Source organism: Setaria viridis, chromosome 7 (assembly GCF_005286985.2).
Source record: "Setaria viridis chromosome 7, Setaria_viridis_v4.0, whole genome shotgun sequence".
Taxonomy (NCBI): Eukaryota; Viridiplantae; Streptophyta; class Magnoliopsida; order Poales; family Poaceae; genus Setaria; species Setaria viridis.
The window spans coordinates 20,368,320-20,388,937 of record NC_048269.2 but is presented as its reverse complement, the minus strand read 5'-3'; the positions used below and the strand labels follow the sequence as shown (position 1 = coordinate 20,388,937).

The window sequence follows — 20,618 nt, the reverse complement described above, 5'->3', positions numbered from 1 at the left end:
TAACTTTCCTTGAGAACTCTATACGACTATATTCCATTGATTGTGTTATTTACACCCACTCTACAATATCAATTCCTCCCACCCATGTCAAAATATTCATCCTATCCGGACCCCGAATCAAATGGGGAGAATTATGGCAAAAGTAATCTTCTTCTGCTAAGATTTCTCCCCGCCCGAGTATAATGAGCGGAAATTTCTCACTTCCAAATCATCTCGTTATCCTCCCATGTCTGCTGAACTGAGACTAGATGGTGACGCTGTTGGGGACGCCGCGGCAGGTGATGCCCGGCCCGGACGTGGGCGCCATGAGCTCGTACGGCAGCACGCCGGCGCCGCACCGGTTGCGCCTGCCCGTGTCGGCGTTGCGGCGCTCGATCTCCTCCTCGGCGCGCCGCACCTCCTCCGAGAACTCCCGCGCCGCCGCCAGCGCGGCCGGGTCGGCCGTCCACGCCTCGTCGGGGCGCTCGCCGAGGTACTGCTCGTCGGCAGAGTGCGTGGAGAGCGTGTCGATGACGGTCATGAAGGTGGTGGTCTGCGTGAGGCTGGGCAGCGCCGACAGGAAGAAGCGGTGCGGGTCCGCCACCAGGTGCGCGTGCTCCGGGTCGCCCTCGGCGGGCACCAGCCGCCGCATCAGCGGCGGGCGGTTGGGGATGTAGCCGCCCAGCGGGTACTGCCCGAAGTTGAGCGCCGCGTGCTGCGCCGAGGTCAGCCACAGCAGCGTCGTGAGCAGCGACGCCAGGTCCGCCGGCGTCGACAGGCGCGGCCACCACGGCGCGTCGCGCTTGTCGGCGTGCCCCACCCGCACGGCCTCGTCGTACCACGCCTGCAGTTCGGCGTCGCCCCGCACCGACTCGTCGGACGGGTAGTACGTGGCGACGTAAGCGTCGCACCACCGCTCGATGGCCGACCACAGCAGCAGCCCGTCGGTGGCGTACGGGTAGTCCTCGATGAGCAGCCGGAGACCGTGCGGCTTCGTCGGGTCCTCCACGGCCATGCCCCTGTGTGTCAACAGAAAAAAAAAACAAATGAACTGAGGAACCAGGCAGACAATTTCTGTTGCATTGCACCTATGCGATGAAGATTTCAGAGACATCGCATTTCAGGTAATGCAGTGAAATAGTATTGCAATAATGTGTGCGCATGTACCTTCTGATGAGATCGGCGGGGAGGCCCTCCTGGTCGAGCCGCCAGAGCTCCCGGTACGCGAAGGCGCTCATCTCCATGCAGTAGCGGCCGGGGGTGAAGCCGGACTCGATGACGCCATCGCCGGCGATGAGGATCTGCCGCGCCAGCGCGTTGATCTTGAGCGTGTACCGCATGTGCGGCTTGAGCAACTTGAAGATGGGGTGCATCGCGCTCATCTGCCGGTGCGCCGCGATGATGAACGGCTCCATGCACGCGTGCGTCCTCAGCCTGCACACACGCATCGAATCCCGCAGCTGAGTTCCTCTGCATCGAATGCTGAAGCCTGAAGGAAATCGTGTTCAGAGGCGTACCAGTGGTTGATGAGCTGGTGGACGCCGGCGTCGTTGGAGCAGACGTGCGCCTTGGCGAGCTGCCACAGCCAGTTGCTGGTGGCGTCGGCGGGCGGCGTGAACACACGCTTGGCGCGCTTGCACCCCTCGGTCATGGGCGGCAGGCTGAGCTCGATGGCGATGGGCTTGAGCGTGCCGGCGGCCGTCAGGAAGAAGAGCGTGCGCGTGCCGTAGGCCTTGCGCCCGTCCAGCGAGTTGATCCTGTCCAAGAACGGCAGGAAGATGTCGTGGTAGTCCAGCATGTACAGCCGGTTGTCCTCCAGCGCCTGCGCCACCGACATGCCGTCCAGCTGCCCGATGATGTGCTCCTCCGTGATGGCCGACTCCTTAGGGCCGTACACGGCCGGGTCCAGCTTGCTCACCGGCGGGAACGCCTGGGGGAGGACACGCGAGAACACGAACCAGCAAGTGAGCGGCAAGCACGGCGGCGCCTTTCGGCTCCACCCCGCGGACGACAGCAACCGCCGAGCACTGGCGCGGCCAGGGCAGTCTCAGTGTCCGCGGCGTGTTTGGGCGTGACGGCGACGGATTACCTGAAGGCGCTCGATGTTGACGGGGTTGATGCCAGCCAGCGCCTGCCGCGCGAACTCGTCGTCGCGCAGCCACGCAAACTTGTCCTCTGCCACACGGAACGACATCATCAGTTACAAAAGTGCCGTGCAACGTATCTTATCGTATCGGATCGCCATGGATCGCTTCACGGAGCAGGAGGAGGACGGTCGCTTACTCTTGATGATGTCGGGGGTGTCGTAGCGGAGGAGGCCCTCGCTGTTCTCCTGGATCTTTCGCACGAAGGGGATCTTCTGGAACAGCTGGTCCTGCAGCGCCTGCTTCAGCCGGAGCCCCTCCTTGAAGAGGTTGTCGACGTCGTGGAAGCCGGCGAAGTCGCGGATGTCGGGGGACACGGAGCTCACCAGCAGCGGCATGAAGTTGTGGAGCAGCGCCTTGAGCGCGCCCTCCGACAGCATCTCGTTCTTGCCCTCCTCGAACTCCTCGTCCCGCGACACGTAGGTGGGCTCCGGGTACTCCACCCTGCTCTCCGCGCGCTCGTCTGCGCAAGGAAACGTTAGCGCCGGTCAACGTCGCCCGCGATCGGGTGGTTTGGATACGAAAGCTACGCGCGACGGCGACGGCGGCCTCCCCCGGCCGCCATGTCAGGTCAGCCACTGTTGCTGTCGCGGAATTTAATGGACAGATGGCTGGCGGTGGTGAGAGAGGGAAAGTGAGAGCTTGCCTGTGACGGTCTTGGGCCGGCCCGTGCGCATCCGGCGCGGGTACGGCAGCTGCTCGCCGCCGAGGACGGGGCGCGCGAACTCGGCGCCCTTGTCCGGGTTGCCGAGGTCATTGTACACGTCGTAGTCCCACACCCGGTCGGTGAGCTTGCGCTCGCCGGCGGCGTCGGCGGCGCTCTCGCCCCTCAGGTCGCTGAGCTCCTTTTGCCGGAGCTCCTGCAGCCCCGGCGGCGTCTCGGCGGGGAGGTACGGCTTGTTGGTGAAGAACACGCGCGGGTTGCGGTCCACGCGGGTGGGCTGGACCCACGAGTTGCAGGTGAAGTGCGCGGGGCCGGTGGGGAAGCCCTCCACGACGATGCTCTCGATAAAGAACTCCCGCTGGTGGCGGTTGAGCACGGTCACCGCGCCGGGCTCGCCGAAGGACGCGTCGACGGTGAACTCCGCCGTATACACCACCCGCTCCGCCTTGACGTCCTTCTTCTCGAACCACCCCACCAGCGCCGATCGCTTGCTCTTCTTGGGGCCCCCTTTCCCTGCCACCGATTCAGCAAAGATTCAGTCAGATTGATGCCTCGATTCGTTCGTACGATCAGGAGTCGGGACGGTAAAAATTCGCGGCGTCTGACACCGATCAATCAAATCGAGAGAGACAGCTCCACGTGATGGTCCATTTGGAAATGATGACTCGGAAGACAAGGCCCCAGAGGTCAAGCGCACCAGCTGGAATATTCTTGCCCCGGGTTCCATGAAGCTCTCATCAAGCAGCGAATGGAAAAGGCGAGGAGAGAAGGAAGAAAGAAAAAAGGAACCAGATTGTGCTGGCTAGGACAATTCAAAGATGCAACGCAAACGCAGGATGCGGCCGGCCATGGAATTCCAAGTCGCCGCGCAGGAAGGAAGCATCGCGCGGCTGTGGCGGCGGCGGAGGGGATGGATGGTGGTGGGATCACGGAAGCCTTTGTTTTTCTTACTTGGGTCGGTCTCCGTGCTGACGAGCTCGAGGAGGACGCTCCGGCCGACCCTGTCGGCGTAGGCGTCCAGCTGCTCGGCGACGCGGCGCTTGGTGTCCTCCTTGCGCCTCCGCCGCACGGTCACCACGGCCCGCGCCGCGACGCTCTGCGGGTGCTGCGGCGGCTGCTCCTCCGGCGGCGCCGCCCCGGCCCTCTCCGCCGGCGCCGGCGTCACGACGACCCGCTCCGCCAGCGCCCCCACCGGCGCCGCCGACCGCAGCGGCCTCCTCCCCCTCCTACCCTCCCTTCCGACCGCGGCGAAGCAGGGCCCGCCTCCCCGCTCCCGGCCCGCCGCGCCCGCCGCAGGGCCCGGCAAGAAGGATCTCCCCAGCAGCTCCATCGCCGCCGACGCCATGTGCCGTACGACTGGACTGGAACCTTCCTCCCTCGCCCACCCCCGCTCGATCGATCGATCGTAGCAGTTAAAGGTTGGTGCAGGCACGGGAGGGAGGGAGAGAAAGAGAGAGAAAAGAAAGAAATCGCCGCCGGTCAAGACAGCTCGCGTCAGCAGCGGCGAGGGTGGGGGTAGTTGTAGTTGTTCCGGAGCGAGTTATTATTTTTCCACTCCGCTGCGTGCTGGCTTTGGAGCTTGGACCAGTCTGTGTTTGTGCGGTGGCCTCCGCGAGCTAGCTTTCTGGCTGCGGGAGGAGCACCTTATATAGGCGGTGGGCGGCGCGCCGCCCGCGGAGGCAGCGGTCTGTGAGGACCGGGGGGGCGGGCCCGGGCACGCAGCAACCGATGAGACGAGCTCGTGTCTCGCTCGTCCGGGCTCCGCTCGGCGGATGATTCCTGCGCCGGCCACACGTGTTGCATGCGTCCTAGTATGAGCCCCGGAAAGGAGGTGGGGGATGCTGCGGGGCCGAGGCTTCGGCGCAGCTGAGGTGCGGGAGCCGGGCGAGGAGGTCGCGGTTGCTGCAGTGTGTGTGGCTGGTGATTCGGACAACGATGCCCCCTCGCCGTGCCTCCATAAAGCCACTCGGGTCGCCGGAAGGGTTAGTTGGGCAGAAAACTAAACGATGGAAAATGCTGGATTCTTGTTTTCAAAACAAAATGCTATATTTCTAGGGGTAGAGAAGAGGAGGAACATCACTTTTACAAAATAAAAACGAGGATTGTTAGAGTTGATGCTACAGCTGCGATAGGCTAGTGATAACAGAAGGGGAAAGCTATATCACACTCGAGTGTTTTGAGGAGCTCTCACACTTAATTTTTTCACCAATCCATGAACGCTAGCTCCTCTTCTCCTTCTTCTCTGGCAACAACGCCGGTGAGCCTTTAAAGTTAGGGTTTCGGGGTTTGGGTTGGGGTTGGGGTTACCTGTGGCCTCCGGCTAGAGGGAGCTTCATGGCGGCTCGCTGGCCGGCGGTGGTGACGGTCGAAACGGTATGGGCGCCGTCGAAGCCGGGCGGCGGGCGACTCCCGATTGGTAGGTGGAGGCGGCGAGGGCGTAGAGCTTCAATTGGTTAGCATCAACGGCGGTAGGGTGTTGGAGCCGAGAGTCGCGGGGGCGAGACACCCGCACGGCGCTTGTGACAGACTCGCGTGGGGAAGAGGAAGAGGGCGTGAGGAAGAAGAAGAGGCCACGGGAAAGAGGATAAAAGGAAGGCAGGGATTCATATGGGTCGTACGTTTTCAATCTGATGGCTAAAAAATTCGAGTGCGGGGAGGTCCTTCAACACTCGAGTATTTCATAGATAGCCCCTAACAAAACTCCAAACCATTTCAACTCGGGAGTTGGGAGTGGAGGGAGGGGAACAAAGTTGAAGTTACACGTGTACATGGTCGACCACCAAAATGGCAAAGTTGAAGTTACACGTGTACATGGTCGACCACCAAAATGGCATGGGTAGGGTACTCATGAAGGATGTTTCCCAAATAATGTTGATCTTTACGTGGCATCCGTTAACACGCTAAACTAAAATCATATTTGTCAAGCACAATCCTCTGATAACTAAATTGCACGACGTTGCATACCATTTTGAACAAAACCAGGCTGGTGCGTCATGTGCTCTACCTGATTTAACATGAATATCATCTTATTTCCAAATTACACTAGTAGAGAATTGACCTTCCATCCACCTCCTTTCGTCCCGGTTAATATTTAGCCTGTGACAAAAGTAGCTTTAGTCCCGGATCAAAAATATGCCCTCAAAGGCTACCGTGGGAGGGAGAGTTTTAGTCCTGGTTGGTGTTTACAACCAAGACTAAAGACCCCCCCTTTTGTCCCGGTTAAAACGGCTAGAAATATCGCAACGGGGCCAGTTTCCAACCGGGACAAAAAACGTCCCCTTTTGTCCCGGTTGGTAATTCCAACCGAGATAAAAAGGAGGTCTTTTATCCCCGTTGGAAACTCCAACCGGGACAAAATTATCAACCGGGACAAAAGGGGGACCTTTTATCCTGGTCGGTTGGAAACTCCCTCCCACGTGCCCCCCTCCCCACATTAACTTCTCCTCTTTCTCTCCTTTAAGTTTTCCTTCTCTCTCCTTCTCCTTATCTTCTCCACCACAGACGCGTCCCTCTCCTCCTTCCCCTCCCCTTCCTCCCTTCCTCTCCCGACCCCTTCCCTTCTGCTGCTCCTTCCCTTCCCCCAATGCTCGCCCCTCACTAGCAGTGAGGAGCGGCAGCGGGGTGAGGGCAGGGCGCGACACGGAGTCGGGGCGGCAGGCGGCAGTGGAGGCGGGCCGATTTGGGAGGCGTGGGGAGAAGGCCGGGGAGGAGCGACGCGGCGCGACCGGTGGGGAGGAGGCTGGCGGGGCGGAGAGTGGAGGCGGGCGGCACGGGGGCTCGGTGGCGGCGGCGCGGGGGCACGCGCGGCCGGCCGAGCTGGCACGGGCGGCGCGGGAGCCGAGGCAGGCCTCTGCCCACCGGTGCTTTTTTTATTTTTTTGGAAAACTCTTTTGTCCCGGTTGGTAAAATCAACTGGGACTAAAGGGTGTCTTTGGTTCCGGTTGAGCGACTCAGGACTGAAGACCCCCTCTTGTCTCGATTGTTTTATCCCGGATGGATTTTCGGGAGATTTGACACCTACCAACCGGGACTAAAGGTGAGTTTTCTACCGGTGTTAGTACTGATATGTAGAATAAGCTGGATACGAGAGAAGGTGAACTCACTTACCCACAGAAATGCAAGCATCTTCCGGACTGAAACATCACTGTATCATCGCTCACTAAACTATTCCATAAATAGTTCCCTTTTTTTAGAAGTTCAACCATAGCTTTCCTAATCCTAAAGCGTGGGTGTTTTATCTTCATATAGTTTATAGGTGGCATAAAATCTACTGCTAAAATTGATTGATAACGGTTTCTCAGAATGGACCGCGACCGCAAGTTATGTGTATACGAAATTTGCTATTCTCTTCTCTCTGTACCCAAACTGGGGTTTCTCCGTTGTAGGCATAGAAATATTACCTACCAAAAACAAAAAAGGAACATTTTTCTTTGCCATGTAGGCTGCAGAGGATCTTATCCTGTACCTGATGATGAGGCTTAGCAACTGCTCGCAAATGTGACTAATAATAGAGCATGCTACCATCAAGGCACCTACCAGGGTGTACTATTTTGGCTGGAAAGGGAGTGCAATCTTTTTCTCTTTATGCGCTCATATATATAAACATCATGTATGTCTGGGAGATTCATAACATGTACATGATACAATCACACAACTACTACATTATAAGAGCATCATCAATTATACATACAGATGATATCTTCTTCATTCTTCAAATAGTTTATTTAATCTTGGTCAATCTTTTTCCTAAGTATATACTAAAATGATACTCTTGATACCAATCTTGGATTCCTTCAAACTTCCAATCCTAGCTTTACTTTAGGTTCACAAACTAGTGCGATAATATATGCACAATTAGTCATAGAAGTCAAGTTAAAACCACTGAGCATGTGTGGGTCCGAGGAACACAATTGCAAGTTGCAAGTGTACAAATGGGTACTCTATCTCATTTGATTCATACTCTAAAATACTTTTTATGAGTATACTTAGTTGCACAAGACTAAAATATCGATAGAGTACTCCTTCATCAAATCTGTCTTGTCCTAACGAAACGAAATACGTCTTTTTAAAAATGGAGGGAGTATCAATATGCTAAGATGTCTTGTCCTAACGAAACGAAATACGTCTTTTTAAAAATGGAGGGAGTATCAATATGCTAAGAAGTAAATTTCAAGCGTGAGGGAGTGGGGAACAATGGCAACGACCATTTCGTAAATGTCTTGGGTTTCTCCTCAAATGAAATGGCAGAATTCCTAATAAGGTCCTATTTGGATACCTTGAGCTAAAGTTTTTATAATTAGTTTTTATAATTAGCTTTTATAATTAATTTTTATAATTAGCTCATGTTTAGTCCTCCTAATTAGTATCCGAACTTCAATGTGACACTACTAAAGTTTAGCACTAGTATCCAAACATCCCCTAAATTTCTTGGAAAAAGGAGCAACCGTTATTAGTGGCCCAGGTGGTACCATGTCGTCCTTGAAAAGTCGAAATACATGCGACTTATTTTCTCTCCTGACAAGCTAAGTGATGACGTGCATGATACAGTGTAGAAATGAGCAAATCTTTCAACGTGTATTAATATACTTCGGTAAACCCTTTTCCTCGCCTCAGTTTTATAGATGGTCGCCGATTTTTCATGAATAAAAGATTACATTTCAAGCCCATGAGAGTTTGGGATCGATGGCACGTACCATTCCCGTAGATGTCTTGGGTTTCTCCACCAATGAAATGGCGGAATTCCTGCCGAACTTCTCGAAAAAAGAATTTCCCGTGCCACAATTAATGACCAAAGCGGTACCTTATCGACCTTGAAAAGTTGACATAAAGGCGACCTCTTTTTCGCTCTGGACGAGACAAGTGATGATTCATTGCGAAAAATGAGCGAAGCTTTTCAACATGTTTCCACCCTCCCAAAATTTTAGCTCCTAAAATTTTTTAGGCAGTTTTTAGTCACCTCCTAAAAGTATGTTTGGTTCCACCTCCTAAAACTGACTAAAGGCAATTAATAAAGTGGTAAAATACCCAAGATGCCCTTCCCATGCCCCTGCTGTTGGCGCCATTCTTCGGTGTACTCCGGCCCCGCACCGCCCCTCCGCCCGCGCTTGGCCCGCCCGCCGCCGGCCCCGCCCTGCCCCTCCGCTGGCGCTTGGCTCGGCCGTCGCCGGCCCCGCACCGCCCCTCCATCAGCGCTTGGCCCGCCCGCCGCCGGCCCCGCACCGCCCCTTCGCCGGAGCTTGGCTCGCCATCGCTGGCCCCGCACAGCCCCTTCGCCGGCGCTTGGTCCGCTCGCCGCCGGCCCCGCACCGCCCCTCCGTCGCCGACGCCGCACCGCCCCTTCGCAGACGCTTGGCCCGCCCGCCGCGCTGCGCTTGCTGGATCTAAGGAAAGGAAGAGAGGAGAGGAGAGGGAGAGAAGAGACAAGGGGAGCGTTCGGGGAGAGGGGGACAAACGCAATAAAGAGAGGTATTGGGAGTCCAATACTGATTTTAGGAGGTTTTAGGAGGGGGTGGGGTACTAAAAGTTTTGAGCCTCTTAAAACTTTTTAGTCACTTTTTAGGAGGAGTGTTTGGCTCTTTAGTCACATTTTAGTCATTTTTTAGAAGCTAAAATTTTAGGAGGGTGGAAACAAATAGGCCCTTGACATATACTCGAGTTGATTTTTCAGCATAAGGGGTAAAATTCCGGGCGTAAGAGAGTTGGGACAAATGGCAAGTACTATTTCCACATTTATCTCTTGGTTTCTTTTCTAGTGAGAAATGGCAGAATTCCTAGCGCACTTCTGAGAAGAAGAAGAAAAAAACCCAAGTTCTAGAATTAGTGGTCGAAGTGGTACCTTATGGATCTTGAAAAGTTGAAATAAAGGAAAACTATATATTGCACTTCTATTTTCTTCAGAAGAAACGACTCTCTGTTCCTAAAGAAGAACGGAGGAGAGACTGGAGAGTGCCGTAGCCGCTCCACCTACCTCCTAGCCTCCTACCATCGGCCCCGGAGCAGACAAGAGAACTGTTTGGAGTCCCATCTTCAAACTAAACATATAATAAAAACTAAATTGCTCATCCATCCCAAATTGTAAGTCATTCCAGGAATCTTGGAGAGTCAAAGTATCTCAAGTTTGAACAAATTTATATGATAATATAATAACATTTATGATGTCATCTAAGTATCATTAGATTCTTCATCAATTATATTTTCATAGTATACCTATTTGATGTCATAAATCTTTATAATTTTCTCTATAATTTTGGTCAAACTTGAGATATTTTGACTCTCCAAGATTCTTGGAATGACTTACAATTTGGGATTTTAAACACCACAGCAAGACCTGACCTAGCTAATTCTATATTCTCCTCGCCGATCACGAGATAATCTGGCTTGATCTCCACCATTAAAACGTCCCATGTGGGTGATTTAGTTTGTTGATCTGGCTTTGATCTCCATCATTAAGGCCCTTAATCATATCGTCTGGGAGCCTTTAATCTGTGTGTTAGCAGGCCTGTGTTTGGTGCGCCACTCCAATATATAATGCTGCTTCAGGTTCATTAGGTGGCATGTTATCCACATCCAGTCTGGTAGGCCACACACAGCTATACAAAACTAGTGCATCCCACTGTATGCCATGTTTTCTTTGTATCACCGTATGGTTCCCTAGAAAAAATATCTTAAACATGCCTTCTACTACAGTTTCACGAATTCACCGAATATGCACTGTAGCCCAGATTAATTTTTACCGGGAAGTTATGTAGTAATTTCCGTGAAGATGCATGCTTAATACCATTTGCAGTCGATGCATGCTAGTCTCTTCGGAGGTCAAAGACAGCTAGCAGCCAGGTGCATTTGCATCCCCCCTTTTGCTTTTCTTCGTTCCAAATTGCTTCTCGAGGCTTGACAAGTGTGTGTGTGTGTGTGTTGAAGTACACGTACGTGTTCTGATCGGTCTAGGTAGACACCCCTGGTCCAGATCCCTTGCGATCCGGTCTTCTCCGCGCATGTGTCCCACCCTCCGGCTGCGCGTCATGCCTGTGCGGCTATGCCTTCTGAGTTCTGATGACACACATGTACGTGGCAAACCGGCCGCCGGATCGATCGATCTACGCACGCCGGCTGCACGGAATTCAGAGCGTAAGACCGAGCGATCCTGTCTTAATTTGGGTCAAGTCGGTAGTGTGTATGCTCGACTCGTGCCTGCTGCACGGAATTCCGAGCGTGTCTTTCGCTGACCAAACTAACCCGCAAGTCCGATCCGACACGGGTGCATACCTCCTTCATTCCGCTGGTTCAAGTCCCAACCCACGCATGCGCATGTACGAACCAGCGGCTGACCGAGCGATGCAGCACCGGCGCGGAACGAAAGTCCAGTGGTCGATTTTCTAGCCGGATGCGCGCACGGAACCACCACATCTCAGCGCGGTAGTCAATCTGGCGCCGGCCAGCGTGGCTCCTTTCCAACGGGCTGAGCCTACTGCCCCCTAATCCGGTGACCAAACCTGAACTCAGAACTCGCCTCGATGGCTCGATCGCTGGGTCACCGAGTCAATGCGCGGGTCCGATGTGTGCTTGAGCCTAACTGCCGTAGCGCTTTTCTAGGAATTTACAGGGCTTCGGACTGCTAGTCCAACACGATTAAGAAACACAACCTAATCGCAAGGGCGGACCGTGGACGGAGAGGTCATTGTTTTGAATTTTTCGATCGGCCGAAAGATGGAGGCGGCGGTGCACGGTGCAGCAGGCTGACCGCGAGGCCGGCGCGCGCGTGCAGCACTGGCGGGACGGGGCGCGTGATGATTTGTTTAGTATTAGCTGGTGGCGCTGGATCCGGATCAGGTCGCTGAATGGGCGGGGCTAAGGCGGGGAATCTGCGGCTGTCGCGAGTCGCGACGCGGGGGGGGGGAGGTCTCCGGCCCGGGCGCCAAGAATCACTGGGACTGGTCGAAGGCGTACCGGCGGGCGGGCGGGCGGGTGGGGGCTCTCCTCGCTGATCGGCTGAAAGCCGGCGCACCGGATGTGGCCGCCGATCTGACTGTGAAGAGGAAGGGAAGAGGCGGAGTTTCCGCTTCCGTCTGGGTTGGGGAACGGACCAGCCGCCGATCAGCCAGCTTCCGCATCCGGCAAGCGGCCGCCCGGCCCGGCCACGGCCAGCTAGTACTTGAATGTTTCCACGGGAACATGACCCCTGGAGCACAGCTGCACAGGTGTACGCCTCTCCGCGGACGCACGAACGCTGGCTCCGACCCTATCCGACTCCCTACGCCTTTTTCCATTAACAGGTCTGAGGCCCCCAGCTGTTTCGGATCATCCTGCATTCCCTGCTGCATACTATTATCCGTCGCTAGTGGAGATAGTGAGACGTGCAGTGCAGGCCTGCAGGCAGCAGGGCTACAAGATGTGGCTTTCCGGCCGCGCGCTTTTCCTGCTGGGATGCCCGCCCTGCTTGCCTTCTACCCCGGAGCGTCCATCACCCACACCCTGTCACGTCTCTGGAGTTTGGAAATCCTCATTGTCTGGAGGTCAGGATGTCGTCTGATGCTACGATCGCCTTTCGGTGGAGCGCCTCAGTGATCTTGTCTTCCTGGACTGCTGCGAGAGGACATGATTCAGGACCAGGAGGCAAGTGATTACTTTCACCAACAATACCGCGTGAAAAATAATGCCGGAGCTCGCAAGCTCTGCTGCGTATGGCGCATTTTATACAGTACAGTATGGGAAAAGAGACCTGCCTCATCCGGTGATCCCTGCCTGACTAGTAGTAAAAACCAGTACTGTAGTACCGTACAGTACTGTACTTGTGCAGTGGTGTACAGTGTACTGTGAGCTGCACGCTTGAGAGCAGCTGAGCTGCACCTCCACACCTGCTCTGTCAGCTAGGGGCATAGGGACACTGTAGCTGTCCCGCGGTCTCTGACCTGGCCGTATCTAATCCCAGCTGGTCTAGGCGCAAATGGTCAACCGAGTGACAGTTGGTCGGGCCACGCTGATAAAATATTTTCTCATATTTTAATAGGAAAAAAAAAGAAGAGTTATCTTTTGATCATGAAATAGTCTCGTACACTCACTTCAAGATTACGTGGGATGACGTGTAGGGTCATTCATATTATGAACTATGCGCTAAAAGCTAGATCATTAAAAGAATTATCTTTAAAGTATTTAGAGCTGTCTCATACACTCACTTCAAGATTATGTGGGATGACGTGTAGGATCAATTCAGATTAGGGCAGTTCCAATGGGACATTGATGATAGTTTCTATCCCTCTTAATTATCATGCCAACTAAGCAATTTGCTGATGTGGCAGTAGATTTATTATGGAGAGAAAGAGAAACCATTTCTTAGAGAGGAAACCAAGTCCTTACGCGCACCAATGAGCCAAGAAACCAGCGAATCTGCATTGGGGAGACCCAAGTAGTTTCTTCTTACTTATTGCCGGATCCTTTGCGCTTGCACCACTGCTACCCATCACTCGAGCTCCTTTACATGATGCACAGAGGATCTGGTACTAGAAGGGAGAATGATTGGTTGGATTTTTGTTTAGACTCTAGATAAAAAAGTTGCATTGTGGAGGATGATTTCTTGATACAATATCCTAGACTATGGAAACTAGGTTGGTTTCTTCTATTGAAACTGACCTTATGAACTATACGCTAAAAGCTAGATCATTAAAAAAATTATCAATAAAGTATTTAGAGCTAGGTACCAGCTCGTACCGGGACCGGAGCAGGGGAAGGGGACCAACTTCCGTGCAGATCTTGGCGTACAGGTACAGTCACAGATTACAGAGCCAAGATTTGTCGTATGTCGTCCAGGCATGCTCGGTTCCTGGTTGGCTGGTTCTGTGGCAGACGCCAGCTGATGTGTGCAGGTACATGTCCTTGGAAACATTTTTACCACCCCAGTCGGTGCATGGGGAGCACTGGAGTAGCACAGCATGTAGGTGAAACACCGATAGAGTTTCTCCCATAGACCTTGGCATGCATATGATGGGAGTCGGCGTTCGTTGGCAATGCCTTGCAAGTCACGCATCGCCGCGGTTGGCAGCGCGCAGAACGCCTGTGCGGCGTGGCACGAGCAGCGCCTCTCACGCGACGGCGCCGCCGCTAGCCCTGACTCTCTGCTTCCTCAGCTCCGGCCTCTGGGGTGTCGTGTTGACAAACAAAACAATCATATGAAAGGCCTCCGATGGATGCCGGTGAGCGACGGCGACCGTCCTCCGGCTGTTCCTGGTGAACAGGGGTGCCGCATTGCTGGTCGAAGCCAGCCATGGGATGGACATATTGATCCCTCGCGCGCGTGAGCCGGCAGCGGTTTGGTGGTGGTTGGTTGAGGGCTATGGAGTCAGGGCTCCATTGATTGATTAAGCACCGTGTAGTAGTAGACTTAGGGGCTTGGTTCCAGCCATGAGATGTCACGCCATTGTGGTGTGGCAGGTGTGGCACCCAGAATTGGCGCCACAACCATGTGGCGTGGCTTCCTGTGGCTGGGAAGCAAGTACGCTCTTAGAGTGTGTTTGGAACTGTTCCGCTCCAAGTTTTGCAGCTCTACTTCAAACTCATATTGCCAAGCACCTCCAGCTCTAACAATACAAACTCTAGAAAAAAAAGGTGGATCTGAGGGGCAACTCCAAAGTTTTTCTGGAGCTTCTCAGACGATGCTCCGAAAATACACGTTTCATACCTCCTCTTGGAGTTGGGTAAAAATTACCCACCATTAGTTACACAACGTACTGCTTCGCGAGGGGAAAAAGAATCGATCTCCTGCCGCCGCCTCTACCCCTCGCAAAACAATACCGCCACTGCCCCTTCTTCCTTGCTCCGGCGTCCAGAAATCCGGAGACCCTCGCCGCCAGTGCCGCTGCCGGCGCCACGCACTGGTGCACTTCCCGCCCGGCCACCGCCGCGTAGCCCTTCCGGCTGCGACACACAAGAAAGACAAGAAAAGCAGAGCATTAGCAAATGAGATGCACAGACGACAGGGGACTCCGGTGGGATCGGAGACCGGCGGTAGGCACCTGAGCGTGAGCAACGTGTTGACGGGAGCACGCGATATTGCTCTGTGTTCCCTCGGAATCATCGGGGACTAGGAGGAGTGGCGATGGCGTGCTCTGCTTCTGGGCGGCGGTTGTGCTCTCTGCCAACTGGTAAAGCTCAAAAGTGCAAAAAAACACAGTCCCTTGTTCGATGAAATTCGTCCAAACCAAACACCAACTCGCCCTGAGCCTTTAATCAAAGTTAGAGTTAGTACAAACAGTTACAAGTAATAGATATAATTTTTGCTCCAAAGATCAATGGATTGAAATATACAAACCGCTGGGCAAAAAACATAGGTTCCTTCTAAACATTTAGACTCGTCCCACAGTAACTCAAGAAATGCTGAAACAGTGTAAAGTTCAACCTTTGACCTCCAATTTAAATATCCAAACTCATTTTTCTATGCTCAAGAACTACTTAGATATGTTAACCATATATCATACTTCCTACTTAAAGTGTTCGCCGTGAGGCACTGTAGCAGTAGGGGGTACTGTAGCTCGTTAAAAAAAGCACTAACCCCAACCAAGGGCAATAGAGACTATTCTGGTCAATTCCTACGATTTCTGGAGCTGGAGTTTACACCATTAGCCAAATAGGTTCATAGCTTCTTATTTTTCTGAAGTTGATGGAGTGAAGCTACAAAAGGGTGGAGTTAGTGGAGTGGAACTATTTTTTTGAGCGGAGTCGTCCCAAACACGCCCTTTTAACTTAACTAGGTGGTGTCTCGGTCAAGGGTTTGGCCGTGCCTGGCTCTCTGCTCGCCATGGAGTAGTTAAAGCGAACAGTCCAGCAGAGCTCGGTGAATGTGGACGCTGAACTGAACTTGAACCACCCATTGCCCGTGGTAACTAGACTAACCACGCTAGGAGTAAAAGGTTTTTTGGTTGAGCATTCAATTTGGTACGCAACAGGCAACATCCAAATTATTCGAGCAGATCCTTGTGGCACTCCATCCACTACACACAAGGGAAACGGATACAACCTGGACCGCAACCGAGAGAGGGAACGGGGGACAATGATTTGGCGTGCAATATGGCACTAGGAAGGAGATCGGGAGGCTCATCAGGACAGCTTCGTTCTCCCTTGCTAGTGGGTACACCACACGATGATATGCAACAAGTCCGCGGCGGCAAATAAAACTCGGTTGACTAAACGAACACAAGCCGGCTGGGACCCGGATCGGAACGCGACGGGGACGTAACGTAGTAGCACTAATCTTGCTACATGGACGATGGACCCCCGGGCGGCATGAATGCTGCCGCTGCTACTGCTCGGTGGCGGGCGGGAGCACGCGCACGGCACGGGCGACGCGGCCGCCCCGGCCAACGCACGCTTCGTGTGGCCGCGGCCGGCTCCAGCATTGCCCCCCGCCGCGTGACGGGCGGGTCGCCCTCGGCACCCGGCCGCGCGAACACGTACGCGCCCCGTGATCCCGTCCGTTGCCGTCACGAAAAGCGGCCGGGCGGTGTCGCATGTCGCGCTCGAGTTATTAAGAGGGTGGCGGCGGCACGTCGCTCGCCTACTACCGGTGCGCGTCGCGCCAGCGGCCGTCGGCGGTGGCGCGGTGATCATCGATCGGTGCGGTGAGGTGACGCGACGCGACGCGACGGGGGCATGCACGCACGCATGCCTCTGGGCGTGGCGATGATTTGCGGGTCGGCGCCGCTAGGGACTTGGGTGCGCACGTGTTGCCGCGCGCGCGCCACGCGGGGGGCGGTGGTGGCTGCGGCCTGCGGGGGGCAGAGGCTTTGGGGGGTCGCGTCGCGCGGCGGTCGGCCGGCTTGCCGCAGCAAACGTACGAGCGGGCCTTCCCTGGCCCGGCCGCCGGCCGGCCGGGTGGTTGCACGCACACATCCAGTCGTTTCGATCCCGGCGAGACGTGAGGCTGCGTGCCTGTGTGCCGAGGAAGCGCACGGAAGTTAATTTCTTCGGCTACGAGACGTGGCCAGTTATATATGGTCGTATGGATGACCAGGACCGCGCGCGGGCGGACCATTGACGAACAGTTGTTATTACCAAAAGTTTTGACCCACCGTTGACGCCTTGACGGGACACAGGGTAGGAGGAGGAAGTGTTTCGATGGCAAAGGGCATTGACGCATTCCGATCCGTCATCTCGTAGTATGCGTGCGTCGGCGATGAAGTCACGCATGACACAAAACTGTCGGAAACGAGCTGCTAACAAGAAACAGCCTACCTACACGACGCCAGCAACCCCGTCCAGGTAGCTAGAAACTTCGTTCTGGACTAGGAAGAGTTCACCGTCCCCTTGGACTCCGATGAGGTCGTCGCAGTAACCAGTCAAAGTGCCGAAAGTGAACTCGGCTACTACTCGATCATACGCTCGATGAAGGCGTCGCGTTTTCAGAGATTGACCGTACCAGCCGCAAAAGCGAGAGCCGACACGAAGCCCGGAGAAACGCACCCACAGGACCGCGCGTTCCCATGGGCGACGCACGGCGCACCACGATCACCACCACCACCCGGTGGCCCGCCGGATGAAAGGGACGTTGCGGCTGGCCGGAGGGTCTAGGTCCCCGAGCGCCGGTCACCGCCCATGCGTGCTTCTGAACGGGGGGTGGTCGGAGCTTGACCAGCAGCGGGGGCGGAGGGCGAGCCGGAGGAACGAGAGGCGGCGGCCACTCCCGCGCGGGCTGCACCGACGGACGGGTCTCCTACTTCGGCGGCCTGCTGGGGTCGTTCAATTCAAGCGTTCCCATTCGGGCCTCGCGCGGGCCTTCCCAGTCGCCTCCGCCCAGTGGGAAGAATTTCGCCCCTTTCTTCACAAACACCAAGAATTTCGCTTTTACGGAGAGGGATGTAGCAGAAGAAGAATCTGTGCACCCGGGGTGCTCCTGTCAGGTTCGGTACCCGGTGCATTTTCTACCGGACAGGCATAGGCAGCCAATCTAGAAGATTAGACCGGTGTTAGAGAGATTAACCAGGGTTTAGTTGCCAAAGTTTGGAGGTGCCAAATTACTGTTACAGCACTGTAGCATACTATAGCGTTTCGTTTGTATTTGTAAATTATTGTCCAAACATTGACTAATTAGGCTCAAAAGATTCGTCTCGCAAAGTACAATAAAACTGTGCAATTAGTTTTTAATTTCGTCTACATTTAGTACTCCATGCATGTACCGCAAGTTTGATGTGATGGTGAATCTTCTTTTTGCATAGTGTCAAAGTTGGGAGTTGAGGGTGAAGTAAACAAGACCCAGGTACTCTGAACTCAATCAGCACTATGGAAAGTGTAGGGCACTTGGGCTAAGCCAATAGCAACTGAATCCCGTGCCTTTGGTACCATGGAAAGTGTAGGGCACCAATAGGTCAAATTAAAAGCCACCCACAGGAATGCAGGAAGACGAAAACAACAGTTAGATCGTGAAAGCGTATGTAAGAATTGATCAGGAAACCCACTGCAACGCCCACGGTAAACGCTGGGGAAAAACAGAGAGAGAAGAAATACACTAGTCTACTGCATGCGGTGCAAGCAGCGTGATATTGGGCAGGCCCGTACTAAGTTTACAAGGCCCTGGTGCAAATAAAAACCGGTGACCCTATGTATTTCCATGATGCAAATAAGAAAAATGCAGTTATACTTTATAATGTAATTACCGTAATTATTAATGCCTCGCGGGCTCGCACTAAGTCGTAATTTTACTAGATGCCGATTGCATCTTCATCCGTGTCAGCCTCATGCCGTGGTTGTCGATGGAAGGTGAGAGACATCATGACCACATACTCTATTTTCATAAATGCTTGATTTGATTGCCTGAGCTGTGAACTACTGAGCTTGATGTAGAAAAGACTGGATTGTAACATGAGCTAATTATTACTTAAGGTGACCCCTCAAAATTGGTGGCCAGGTGCGATCGCGCCACTTGCACCACGTTGCACCACGTAATGTACGGGCCTGAGCTTTTTGGTATTTAATTCGCCATCGCTGCTACTGCTGCTAGGCGAACGACAACTCCTCACCATGCCGGTCGCTGACGGTGACACGGCTGCAACAATAACGAAGTTTTTTCTAACCCTTTGCAGCGAAGTAGTGCACGGTGACTGAAACGAACGGCAACGGCTTTCAGACAACGTTACGCTGGTGGCGGAACGGGCTCGCGCGAGTCGCACGCGACGCCGACAGTGCAAGGTGTCAATGTGTACTTGACGAGTCTTCGCTACTGCTCCTACTATAAGCTACTAGTACAACCTATCGGGCTGCTGCTACTAGTTCAACGAGAGGCGGTCCAAACGGGACACGTCGTCACGACCGACGGAGGACCGGGGACGGAGACCGCGGCGCTACGGCCACGGGGTGCAGCCCGTACAGGGTATGAAACCGGCGACGGTAACGTAACGGCTGTAGCGTACGCAGGTCAGCTCGCCGGATCCGGCCGGTGCGTCCAGCGTCCACACAGCAACGGTCGTCGTCAGAATGTGAAAGGGCCGAGGGGCAGGTCCGCGTTGACGCAGAGGATGTCAACACCATGCAATAGGCTTGACCACCAAACAAACCGCGGGGTGTCAACGAGGCCGGGTGAGGAGCTCCGGCCACGGCGCGTAGACGCAACCCGATGGGTGAGGAACAGACGATAGCAAGCTTCATACTAGTATATGGCAAGTTGGCAATAACATGGGGTTTTCTTTTTAGGGATTTTACAACATGGTTGACAACGCGCAGCGGCAGCAGAAGCATCGGCCTGCATCCAGATCTCGAGAAGGCTTTCCGGTTCCAGGTCCAGGTCCGAGCTACCATGCCGTGGTACGTCGCGGTCCGTGGTCAGCGAGGGGAGAGCGGGTGGATAAGTAGCCATCGAGTAGCTGAAAATGCTCATGGAGTTTGAACAGTAGCTCACGAAAGATGACAGCCACACGAACACACGGAATGGGTATGCTCGTCGGCTCCTCCAGTCCAACATCTCAGCTGCTGCTGCTGCTTCCCCCCTCTGAAAAGAAAGCAGAATAGTAGATACATCGATGACCAGACCAGTAGAGCAAAAACAAGTCGGAGGTAAAGGCCAGACGGTATACTGTTATGATCGAGTGGGGCCTGAACCTTTCACGACGTGTTGGTGGATAGGCAGCTTTACCGACAACCGACTGGAAGGACATTCACATGGTGTCTTCAGATACCTGGCATGATTTAGGCCGGTTGGTTTGCTTATTTTTAAGCACCCGTCACATCGAATGTTTAGATACTAATTAGGAGTATTAAACGTAGACTATTTACAAAATCCATTACATAAGTGGAGGCTAAACGGTGAGACGAATCTATTAAGCCTAATTAGTCCATGATTTGACAATGTGTTGCTACAGTAAACATTTGCTAATGATGGATTAATTAGGCTTAATAGGTTCGTCTCGCTGTTTAGCCTCCACTTATGTAATGGGTTTTGTAAATAGCCTACGTTTAATACTCCTAATTAGTATCTAAACATTGATGTGACACTTGTTTAAAAATAAGCAAAGGGAACCAAACGCCTCCTTACTTGGAGCAATAGGCTGTTTTGAGTGGAACAGAACCCCAGCAACGAGCTTCAGGCCCCGGGAGCTGATACCAGTTCTGTAGAGGGAAACTGCAAAAAAACAAGATGATTTGTACAAGTGACACACACGAATGAGAACTCATCAATTCAAGATTCAAGGCCCATGAGCTGAGATACTACTACCATGCCATGTTGCTACTTTGGGCCTCTCTAGGTGTAAGATACTAAAAAAGAACGCTGAATCAATAGGAGGCTGGGCAGATATTTTCCAAGATTCCACTTAAGAGAATAAAAAGGCTTGAACGCACATTACATGGCAACCTGAGTA

The 20,618-nt window shown here is 53.8% G+C and overlaps 1 protein-coding gene across 1 annotated transcript; it reads right to left on the bottom strand.

The window, feature by feature from the left end:
• On the bottom strand, positions 1 to 4,419 carry LOC117864503 (putative lipoxygenase 5). The gene is made up of 7 exons (XM_034748636.2): positions 3,739 to 4,419; positions 2,770 to 3,300; positions 2,263 to 2,586; positions 2,069 to 2,154; positions 1,497 to 1,909; positions 1,147 to 1,413; positions 1 to 998 (listed from the first exon to the last, which is right to left on the bottom strand). Exons 1-7 carry the CDS (start codon positions 4,130 to 4,132, stop codon positions 245 to 247), a joined length of 2,769 nt encoding a protein of 922 aa, XP_034604527.2. The 5' UTR covers positions 4,133 to 4,419; the 3' UTR covers positions 1 to 244.
• Positions 4,420 to 20,618: the final 16,199 nt, after the last annotated feature.